The sequence below is a fragment of the Akebia trifoliata genome, unplaced genomic scaffold, assembly GCF_017979445.1.
Source record: "Akebia trifoliata isolate Shusen 1 unplaced genomic scaffold, ASM1797944v1 Contig00583, whole genome shotgun sequence".
Taxonomy (NCBI): Eukaryota; Viridiplantae; Streptophyta; class Magnoliopsida; order Ranunculales; family Lardizabalaceae; genus Akebia; species Akebia trifoliata.
In genome coordinates, this window is record NW_028237119.1 from 25,797 (window position 1) to 38,100 (window position 12,304).

Sequence of the window (12,304 nt, forward strand, 5' to 3'; positions counted from 1 at the left end):
CCCTTGTATCTCATGAAAAGTATCTATGATTCGGTATATATGTCAAGTCAACATCAGTCAAGTGCATATAAATTTTTGAGGAGGATTATTATTGTCACACCAACTTTTACTAACGCCACACCACTATATCCGACTCTTTGTTTACATAGGAATTTGTGTGGTATTAGTAAATCTTGGTGTGGCAATAGAAGCTCTCATTTTAAAATTTAAAAAGTCAATGAGCGAGTATTTTTATTCTTCTTCTTTGATACAGTCTGAAGGTGGTGATTTTTTCTTCGATTTCGAAAATGGAGAGATATCTGAACGAGAAGTTCGAAATCCAGTACAAGAATTCTTCCGAAGAATCTCTAAAGAGATGGAGATCTTCGGTTTCAATCGTAAAGAATCGTCGAAGGAGGTTTCGGATGATTGCAGATTTGGAGAAGAGATCCGAACTTGAAGAAAAGAAGCATCAAATCCAGGTTAATTTCTAAACTTTACTTTTCTTGATCCGAATTCGAAGAAGAGATCTGCAGATTCCTCCTCTCTTCTCTTTCGATAGTTGAACTTATGGTAACTTTGATGGATATAATCCGAATTTGTTCCTCTTGAAAGAAGAATTTGAACAAGAAATCGTTAGTCTCAATTTTACTAAGCTCTAGAATGAGAGCTAAGAAGAGAGGTATCTGAAACCATGTTTTCAATTATTTATTAATCGTTAATTGATATTTCGTCTCATCTCACCTTGCCCCGAAGATAACGACTTGACTTGACTCCTCCAATGGATCGAGTCCTCTGGATCTCTCCATAAACCCTTTAACTCGTTTTTAGGGGTATCAATTAGGGGTGTCAATGGGTACCCATTTACCCGGAGCCAAAACCGAATACCCTGGTTCTGGTTTCCTTTCCATGGAACCAATTATAACCGGGTCTAATATGGAACCGAACCAATAGGAACCTGAACCATTAGGTTCTATTTAATGGGTGCTATGGAACCAATTTATTTTGTAATTTATTTTTACATTATACATGATTGAAAGGTTTTCCCATATTTTAAAATTAACATATATAATATAAAGTTCTTCAAATTTCATATAAAAATGGGTCATTTCTTCTGAAATTTATTACATGTAAAGAGATGAATTTTAATTTTTGAAAATAAAAGTCAATAAATCATCTTTTTAGTGGAACTCATTATTATTAAGTTGATACTTTATAATTATGATATGTTATTTTTTAGAAGGAATTTTTTTTATAATGATTTTGAAATATTTTTTCTCGTTTGATACTTGAGAACCGGAACCGATGGGCACCCGTGATTTTTGGCGGTTTTGATTTCGGTTCCACTTATTTTAAAATTGGAACCAAAACTGATAAGAACCGAAACCAATAAAATATAGTGGTTATGATTCTAATTTTCATAGGAAACGAACCGGAACATACTCATTGACACCCCTAGTGTCAATAGGTACCCATTTACATGGAACCGAAACCAAGAACCCTGGTTTCGGTTCCCTTTTTATTGGAACTGATTAAAGCCAGATCTATAGCATGGAATTGAACCGATAGGAACTAGAACCATTAGGTTCTATCCGATGGGCACCCAGAAGGCCGGAACTGATTTATTTTGTCATTTATTTTTGTATTTTACATGATTTAAAGTTTTTCTATATTTTAAAATTAACATATATTATATAAAGTTCTTCAATTTTTCACATAAACTAAATATTGGAGCTTAAAATGTGTCTCTTCTTAATTTTTATTACTTGTAAAGAAGATGAATTTTAATTTTTGAAAAAAAAATCATTAAAATAATATTTTTAGTGAACAAATTATTAGTACGTTTTTCTATATTTTAAAATTAACATAAATTATATAAAGTTCTTCAATTTTCCATATAAACTAAATATTGAAGCTTAAAATGGGCCATCTCTTCTTAAAGTTTATTACTTGTAAAGAAGATGAATTTTAATTTTTGAAAAAAAATCATTAAAATCATATTTTAGAGGAATTTTTTATTTATTGAGTTTATACTTTGTAGATAATAGGTTAGTTTTTAGAAGGAATTTTTTTTAATAATGATTTTGAATTTTTTTTCCCTTTTGATTCTTGAGAACCAGTACCCATGATTCTTGGCGGTTTTGATTCCACTTATTTTAGAACCGGACCCAGAACTGACAAGAATAGGAACCGAAAAAATATAGTGGTTATGGTTCTAATTTTCTTAGGAACTGAACCGGAACGGAACCGACCTATTGACACCCCTACTCGTTTAACAAATGCTAAAATAATTATAATTATAATATATATCTTTATAAGCAAATAATTATAATTTTTCTTTGTATAACAAGGTGTATTAGAAGATTATTACTTACAAGATAATATTTTGTTTCAATAATAAATATTTGAATTATGAAAAATTATTATTTTAATAAAAAAATGCTAAAATCTGGTTGACTCAACCAAGATTTGAAAATATCACCATAGTCATCTCGGTTGTCAAATGAGGCAATGTGATGAACATCACATTGAATTATCCTGTTCATTGTGGAACGATTCATAGATGGCTTTCTTGAATGAGATTTGAACTCATGGTCTCAATTTACTTAACTTCTGGAATGAGAACTAAGAAGAGAATCAGAGTTACAATTGGATTAATGCTCGTGCATTGTCAGTCTCGTAAAAGAATGTTTACCGATAAAAAAAAGACCTCAGAAGGGAGGAATTTGACTGATATACGTTTTGTTTTCTTTCAGGAAAACATAAGAGTTGCTCTATATGTTCAAAAAGCAGCCTTACAATTCATTGATGGTATTGTCTCATTCATTCGCACACTTTTGTTAAAAGAAAAAAAATATCAAGGCCTTCACTTCATCATTTTTATCCCAGTTTCTGCTTTAATCCTTATTTTGTTTTAAAAAAAAAATCTATCCTTGTACAGCTGGTACTCAAGAGACATATAATCCCCTGGAGGAGGTTAGAAAAGCAGGTTTCGACATTGATGGCGACAAACTTGCAGTTATGGTTCGTAACCATGATATGAAAAGCTTGGAGTCATTGAGAGGAGTTGAAGGAATTGCGAGAAAACTATCTGTTAAGATTGATGAAGGAGTCAGTGCAAGTGAACTACCTCTGAGAAAACATATCTTTGGGTCCAACCAATTTGTTGAGAAACTGTCCAAAAATTTCTGGACATTTATATGGGAGACGCTGCAGGATTTGACTCTAATTATGCTCATGATATGTGGCATTATTTCTATAGGTCTTGGAATTGCCACCGAAGGGTGGCCAATAGGTATATATGATGGGTTGGGAATCATAATTTGCATTTTATTGGTAGTCATCGTTACCTCAATCAGTGATTACAAGCAGTACTTGCAATTCAGGGATTTGGATAAAGAGAAGAACAAGACTTTTGTTCAAGTCACAAGAGATGGATATAGACAGAAGGTTTATTTTGACGATTTGGTGGTTGGAGATATCGTTCATCTATTCACTGGAGACTGTGTTCCAGCCGATGGCATTTTCATATATGGATATAACTTGTTGATTGATGAGTCGAGCTTGTCAGGTGAGAGCGACCCTGTTGAAATATGGAGAAAGAAGCCTTTTCTTCTATCAGGGACAAAAGTGCAAGGTGGGTCTGGTATGATGTTGGTTGCTTCGGTTGGAATGAGGACCCAATGGGGAAGTCTGATGCAGACTTTAAGTGAGTCGGGAGAAGATGAGACACCAATGCAGGTGAAGTTGAATGGTATTGCCAACATCATTGCGATGATTGGCTTGGTGTTTGCTGTGCTGACATTTGTGGTTCTGGTGGCAAGGTTTCTAGTAGAAAAGGTAGTTCACAATGAGTTCTTGGAATGGTCTTCCAGTGATGCATTGAAGCTCCTGAATTATTTTGCTATTGCAGTGACTATAGTTGTGATTGCAGTGCCAGAAGGGTTACCTTTGGCCGTAACACTGAGCCTTGCCCATGCAATGAAGCAATTAATGAATGATCAGGCACTCATGAGGCATCTCTCGGCTTGTGAGGCCATGGGTTCTTCTAGCTGCATTTGCACAGATAAAACTGGGACATTGACAATCAACCATATGGCGGTAGCTAAAATATGGATCTGCGAAGAAATTAAAATTATTGGAGGTTCCGACAGTGGGGATATTCTGAAGACTGCAATCTCTGAGAAGGTACTGAGTATCCTTTTGCAGTCTATCTTTCAAAATACTTCTTCTGAGATGGTGAAAGGCAAAGATGGAAAGAATACTATTTTAGGTACTCCCACAGAATCAGCATTGTTGGAGTTTGGCTTGCTTTTGGGGGGTAATTTTAATGCCCAACGTAGGGAGGCAGAGGTAGTGAAGGTTGAGCATTTTAATTCAATTAGGAAGAAGATGTCCATGCTTGTGGCTCTACCGACAGGCATGCACCGAGCGTTTTGTAGTGGTGCACCCGAAGTTATCTTAAAGATGTGTGACAAAATGATTGATAACACTGGATCATTTATGTGTCTATCAGAAGCACAGTTGAAGAATGTGACAGATGTAATAAATGCTTTTGCCTGTGAAGCTCTGAGAATTCTCTGCTTGGCTTTTAAGGATGTGGATGAGACTTCCTGTAGAGATAGCATTCCCACCGATGGTTACACATTGATAGCAGTTGTTGGGATGAAGAATCCAGTTCGCCCTGGAGTCAAGGATGCAGTTCAGACTTGTTTAGCTGCTGGGATTAATGTGAGAATGGTCACTGGGGACAATATTAATACAGCTAAAGCTGTCGCTAAAGAATGTGGCATATTGAAGGATGAAGGATTGGCCATAGAAGGACCAGATTTTCGTAGTATGAGTCCCCAGGAGATGAATGAGTTGATACCAAAATTGCAGGTACCTAGTTCATTGCATTAGATAACTCTGTGTACTCAAGGTGAGCCCCTTGGTATGCCTCAGGCGCACCTCAAGGCGGGGCAGAAAGAAAGCGCCTTAATATATTTGAGGCAGAGCAGTGTAAGTGAGATGTACTTAGGCGCATGCCTGGACTGCGCCTCAACCCAGGTGCAAGGCGCACGGCTCATTCAATATATAATATATATATATATAATATATATATATATATATATATATATATTTGTTTTTATATACAACATCAGTATTAGATTTGATTGTATGATATTTACATATAAAAAAGATTTATTTGAAAAATATAATTTTTTATCATTAAAAATGTTTGATTTTACATTTTGTCATTTTTGGTCAGCCCAAGCCCATTGGGATCGAGTTAAGACTTAATCGACTTAGGGCCAATAAAGGTACAAGTTTGGTCTTAGTTAGAGTATGCCTCTTTAGGGCAAGGTTAGGGCTCAACCAAGCCTGACCCGGACCCGCCCATTCACAACTCTAGTTGTTATTGTATTGTAGCAACAACAACAGGGGTTGTTGCTGGTCGTTCTTCTTCTTCTTGAAGTGTTAAATACTTTAACTTATTTATAGGACTCACTTTTATGCATGTTAGCATTGTAAAATATCCAGAACCCATGTTTCACTATTTTATTCTTTATTATTGTTTTTTTTTTAATAATGTTATAATTATATTATAATTTTATTGTGCCTTGCTTCACTTAGGCATGCACCTTAGGCACCAGGAGGCCTTTTTGCCTTAAGTGTGCCTTTCGCCCTTAACCTCACTAAGATAACTTCTACTTTATGACTGCACTTAATTGAGAATTAGTGTTTTGACATTCTAAGACCATATTCGCAGGTCTTGGCTCGATCCTTGCCTTTGGACAAGTATATCTTGGTGAACCAGTTGAGGAAGTTTGGGGAAGTTGTTGCAGTGACCGGTGATGGGGCCAATGATGCCTCTGCTCTGCATGAGTCTGACATTGGACTAGCTATGGGTATAGCAGGAACAAAGGTTTTGTTTCATGGATTGGATAGAGTTGATCTTCTTCCTGCATTGCTTCTTATTTCTGCTATTTATTCTTATATTTATGGATTTGGGCCTCTTCTTTTTCATCATCATGATCGTTGCTATCTCTTTTATCATTTTTTATCACGTTTTGAGATGCACTTGTTAGTTATTTCTGTCATGTCATACTATTTTATTTCATGGAATTACCACCTGGATCTGTTTCTAAGCCAACTTCCTTCACTTTCCTTGGTAGTCCATGAGTGATAACCATCCATAACCCATAGTCTTCCCAACTTTGCTATATTATCAACTCTCAACTTTTAATCTTCTTTTGTTCTCTTCCTTCATTAGAGTATGATCTAGGCTGTGTAACAAAGACAAGTGAAAATTGCTTTTCCTCCTGAAAGTCAGTTCGTCCAAGTGAAGTTGCGTTTTGCCAGTTCCGAACACCAATACCAGGTCAAACACACTGACTCCTACAAGGCTGAGGTCCAATATGACAATACAGTCTCTTGGGCTTAACATAGAAAGAATGTTTTGAGATAATCTTATATTCATTTAAACCATATAAACAATGCATAAATAATATCTGAAAGCAAATTATTTGAATAAGTTGAGTTCCTCTTAAAAGGTGTATTGGCACGTATCCTTGCTCCCCTTCGTTACTTCTTTATAATTTCCATTTCTCATCCTTATTTTCTGTTATATAGAAATGCACTTATTGAATCCTTCAATTACAACCCCAGTTCTCAACTTTTAATCTTCATATGTTTATGCTCTATGGTATGTAACAAAGACAAGGACATGGGTCCCAGTGCCCAACATCAATATAGGTCAAACACACACTGACTCCCACAAAGCCAATGCCCCGATATGACAATACAATCTAGGGCTTAACATAGAAAATGTTTATACAACAGGTCTAATTAGACTTTAAAGAGATTACATAGTCTAATAAGTGGAAAAGACTAAAAAGGACAAAAAACTCAAAAAAGCTAAGAAAATAGAGTTATTCAACACTCCCCCCCTTAAGTTGGTGCATGGATATCGGCTACGTCCAACTTGGACAAGACACCTTCAAAAGCGGTTTTGCTAACACTTTTAGTAAGAATATCGGCAAGTTGCCGAGATATAAGAACAAAGTGACAATAAATCTGCCCATAAACAATTTTCTCTCTAATGAAATGTCGATCAACTTCGATATGCTTCATTCTGTCATGTTGAACCGGATTTGTTGCTATGTTAATAGTTGATTTATTATCACAATATAGTGAAAAAGGGGGTTGTCACGAGAAGACACAAATCAGCTAGTAAGGTCTTGAGCCATAACAACTCACACACTCCAAGTGCCATAGCTTTATAATTTGACTTAACATTGGACTGAGAAACCACATCTTGCTTTTTACTATGCCAAGTTACCAAATTGCCACCAACTTTAGTGCAATACCTAGAAGTGGACTGTCTATCAGTCACTGAACCAACATAATCTGCATCTATCAATGCCTCAATGCGAAGATGACCATGATTACTAAACAAAATACCTTGACCAAGATATCCCTTAAAATATCTAAGAATACGATAGACAACAGTAAGATGAGATGTGCGAGGAGAGTGCATGAACTGACTTACAACACTAACAACATACGCAATGTCAGGATGAGTCATAGACAAGTAGATCAATTTTCTCACAAGACACTGATATTGGCCAATATTCGACAAATACTCCCCCTTAGAATCAACCAACCTGTGATTCTACTCAATAGGATCGAAATCACTGAGTAAATCAAGGACATATTTATACTGAGAGATAAAGATGCCATAATGGGACCACACAACCTCAATGCCCAAAAAATAGCGAAGATGCCTAAGGTCTTTAATCTCAAATTGACGTCCTAAGTAAGATTTTACCTCGGTAATGCCATGGCAATCATCTCCAGTAAGGACAATATCATTTACATAAACAATCAAAGTGACAGTTTTACCCTGGGAGTGGCACAGGAAAATGGTATGATTAACAAAACTCTGATGAAAATCAAATTGATGCATTATCTTAGTAAAGTGCTCAGATCATGTGTGAGAAGACTGCTTCAGTTCGTAGAGAGAATGGTGAAGACGACAGACATGTCCAGAAGTAGCTGTAAGAAAACTAGGAGGTTGGACCATATAGACTTATTCCTGAAGATTACTATTAAGAAATGCATTCTTGACATCTAACTAAAAGAGGGGCCACCCTTTGATAGTAGCAATAGAAAAGAGAACTCAAATGGTGGTCATCTTGGCAACATGAGCAAATGTCTCCTGGTAATCAATCTCATAAGTCTGAGTATAACCCTTGGCCACCAGATAGGCCTTACAATGAGCAATAGAACCATCAGGATCATGTTTAATGGTGAAAACCTAATGGTATCCCATAATCTTCCTCCCAGGCAGAAGATGAATTAGTTCTCAAGTCTAAATTTTTTTAAGAGCATTCAATTCATCAATCATAGTTGCTCGCCACTTATGATGGGCAATAACATCTGCAATAGTATTAGGAAGAGAAACAACAGAAACTGAAGTCAGAAAACTTTGATAGAAGGGTGAGAGAGCAGAATCAGATACATAATTATAAATAGGATAAGTACAAGTGCTCGTACTTTTACGAGTGGTGATAAGACGATTATCACAAGGGACAGTAGGAGGCGGGGCTGGAGGCGAGGAAGCGAACTGGTCTGGCAAAGAAGTGATGGTAGTATTGCGTGGCTGTCGAGAATAAACTTGCAATTGAGGAGGTGACGAACTGATAAGAGATGGAGAAGGAGGAACAGACATAGGAAAAGGAAATAACAAGGAAGGAGGGTCATCATCAATAGAATCTAGAGGAAACCACTCAGATTCAATGCCAACTGACCTAGTATAGTATGGGGTATGCTCAAAGAAAGAGACATCCCGAGAAATGAAACACTTTCGAGAGGGAGGATGATAACAACGGTATCCTTTTTGGGTAGAGGAATAACCCAAAAAAATACATTTTACGGTCTTAGGGTCAAGTTTAGTGTGAGTTTGGTCAAGAATTTGAACAAAGCAGACGCACCCAAACACACGCGGAGGAAGTAGAAACAAAGGACGACCCGGATGGAGTTGATAGAAGGGAGTGGCAAATTGAAGAACTCGGGAGGGGGTTCGATTATCAAGGAGGGGCGAATGATGGCACACCAATGCCACGTAGGTCTACAAGGCCAACGCAACCTAATCCCAAATACATGATCATTGAAGCTACGGATGTGAAGGAAGAATTAAAGAAGGATTCTATGATCCAAGGAAGTGGCTAAGGAAGCCATCATGGCTGTCAAGGATGTCCTGGAGTCCTAGTCAAAGTCCTAATAATAGATGGGGTCAGAGTTGTCTTTCTATTTTGGTAATGTTGTTGTTGTTAGTTTCAGTCCTATTACGAGTTGTAATAGAACTGAAAGTCTAGGGTCTTCCTATTATGTTGGATAGTAGTAGAACAAGTATTATAAATGGGTGCTATGTGTAAGGGACGATCATTGAATAATTATTAAGCTTTTGTGGTTTCTTTCCAGCCCCAATGGAATATTGTGGTCTCTCCTACTCGAATGGAGCAATTGTTTCTAGCATATTTTTATTCCTTGTTGTGGGTATCTATCAACTCCACATAATCTGTCTTTGTCAAACTTATTCTAAAGTCCTTAAGACTCCAAATCCACTTACGGAATTCTAATGGGGTGCTTTTTGGCATATGTAATTGTGCCACTCCATCCATTCATCTGATGCATCCCCATTATCTTAAGTCTTACATTTTTGTTGATTTTTTATCTACAGATTGCAAAAGAGAATGCAGATGTTATCATATTGGATGACAATTTTGCGACTATTGTGAATGTGGTCAAATGGGGCCGTGCAGTTTATATAAACATTCAAAATTTTGTTCAGTTCCAGCTGACAGTTAATGTTGTTGCTCTTATGCTCAATTTTGTTTCAGCGTGCCTCTCAGGTGCGTTGATCATCACACAACCATTTTTTTATGATCATTTTCTGGGGTTCTATCAAGTATGACCTTGATGATTATTCTAATTTTTTTGAATAACTTTCAGGATCTGCTCCTCTTACGGCTGTTCAGTTGCTTTGGGTCAACATGATTATGGACACTCTGGGTGCATTAGCATTGGCTACTGAACCTCCCAATGATGATCTGATGAAAAGGCCTCCAGTTGGGAGGGGTGTGAGTTTCATCACGAGGACCATGTGGAGGAATATCATTGGTCAGAGTATTTATCAATTGGTAGTCCTTGGAGTTCTCGAATTCTATGGGATGCGGCTTCTGAAACTTAATGGTCCAGATGCTAGTTCTGTACTCAATACTTTCATCTTCAATACTTTTGTTTTTTGCCAGGTATGGTTTTCGTCTGTCGTTTCTAATAGTGTGAGTCCTTATCACATTGACTTTCACAACACCATGTTATCTTGGTTAGCTGTTATCGTTGTTTTTTATTTGCATTGTTGACCTTGGATTTTGTAGTTTCCCTTGACATTTACTTATTTTGCATTTTAGTTACCAAATTGATTCTAATAGATATTCATAGAAGTATAGATAATTTAATTGAGGAACATGTTTGTGCTAGCTTCTTTATTAGATAGTTGAGTGCTTGGTTAGTTTTGATATATCTTCACAAGATTGACTCATCCTTTATTTAAAATATTCTCTTGCTATATGGGTTAGGTTGTTAGTCCGAAAGTAACTAGATTGACAAGATGATCACTGTCACTTTCTTTTATTTAACATGCAAACATCAGTGCTACCATTAAATTTGGATTTTCAAGAATAGTTGTGAATCAGCACTTATCAAATCTAACGTGTTACAAATTCAATGTAATTCTAGCAAGTGAAACAGTAAACATTCACTTGGGTACAGACTTCGTTGAAACAAATTTAAGAGTAATAATAGTAAACTATGTTTTGAGTTGTGATTTTTTGTTTTGTTTTTGGGATGAATGGTGACATGTCAAGAAAGAAAACTCAAGTTTCTTACAACAAAGACAGTTTTTTGTGGGATTTTCTTATTCTCCCATGTGTTACCAATTGACCACAAACTTTCAATGTGGTTTAATTCAATCTCTTATTTCTACGTGATTGCCGAATAAACCACCAACTCTCAATGATCGGATTTTTCTTTCTTTTTAGGTATTCAATGAAATAAATAGCCGTGACATAGAGAAGATAAATGTTTTCCGTGGAATGTTTGACAGTTGGGTCTTCATAATTGTCATGGTCATAATGGTAGCGTTCCAAATAATAATGGTTGAATTTCTAGGTGCTTTTGCAAGCACTGTGCCTCTAAGCTGGCAATTATGGTTACTCAGCATCCTCATTGGATCCCTAAGCATGATCGTTGCAGTTATCTTAAAGTGCATCCCAGTTGAACAAGCCAAGCATAGTGAGAAGCATCACGAGGGTTACGAGGAACTCCCTAGTGGTCCAGAGCTAGCATGAAAGAGAAGGTTATGTAATACAAACTGATAGCGACGTGCAATGGATGTAACACGCTTTCGGTATCATTGTATTAATGTGCCTTGGATCCATTCCATGCTTGCCTCAACCACAGGTAAATTTTTTTCCTCCATCCACTGTTTTTGAACATTTTGGCTCCTTTGATGTACAATGATTTCTTTTATTTAAGTTGGGCTATTTTAGACTTAGCCCTCCAGGTTTTTGTGAATATTTGAGATACCCCCTCCCCCCCATGTGTTTTGACATACACTTCTTGACTATGGTCTTCTATATGAGACTAATAGATGATGACCGAAATACCATCCTCTTCTATGCCCCCTCCCCACCACACACACACACACACGCACGCACAAATAAATAAATAAATAAATACAAATTCTATCTTCTTCAACTTTTGGTTTATTCGGTGAAATAATCTTAGGGTAAAACTTTAGTTATTCTCCTCATTGTTTTAGAAGAAAGAATAGTAGACAAAATTGAGTTACTAATTAAATTGTGGCAATCTTGTCACAAAAATCCAAGGTTGGCAATGATGGAAGGATTTGGCGAGATAAGAAAAGGGCATTTCAATGGTTTTGTTACTATGTCTTAATAATTGCCCAATTTAAGTTTAGGCTGGAAACTGTATATTTTGAGTAGGGACCAATAAAGACATTCATGTATATTCTTTCTGTATGTTCTATTTAATTGGGGTGTCTTTAACCCGACCTAGGGATGAAACTTATTTATTTGGTATTGCTTTTTGCTACTATCTTCGAATGTTGCCTTAAATTGGGAGCTTATTGTATTTAAAATTGACATTATGGTAATGTTGGGGGTACCCCTCTTGGTTTTGGTGAAAATTAGGGTTACCCCACCCTCTGGTTTACGAACCTCAGACATGCCTCCTTGACTTCCGTCTTCCATGAGAG

General features: G+C 36.6%; 1 protein-coding gene across 1 annotated transcript; it reads left to right on the plus strand.

Moving 5' to 3' along the window:
- The first annotated feature begins 236 nt into the window (after positions 1-236).
- LOC147381307 (putative calcium-transporting ATPase 11, plasma membrane-type) lies at positions 237-11,739 on the plus strand. The gene is made up of 8 exons (XM_086430600.1): positions 237-461; positions 2,736-2,790; positions 2,921-4,860; positions 5,732-5,887; positions 9,707-9,878; positions 9,979-10,277; positions 11,067-11,382; positions 11,458-11,739. The coding sequence occupies exons 1-7, from the start codon at positions 288-290 to the stop codon at positions 11,373-11,375; spliced, it is 3,105 nt and encodes a 1,034-aa protein (XP_086286726.1). The 5' UTR covers positions 237-287; the 3' UTR covers positions 11,376-11,382; positions 11,458-11,739.
- Positions 11,740-12,304: the final 565 nt, after the last annotated feature.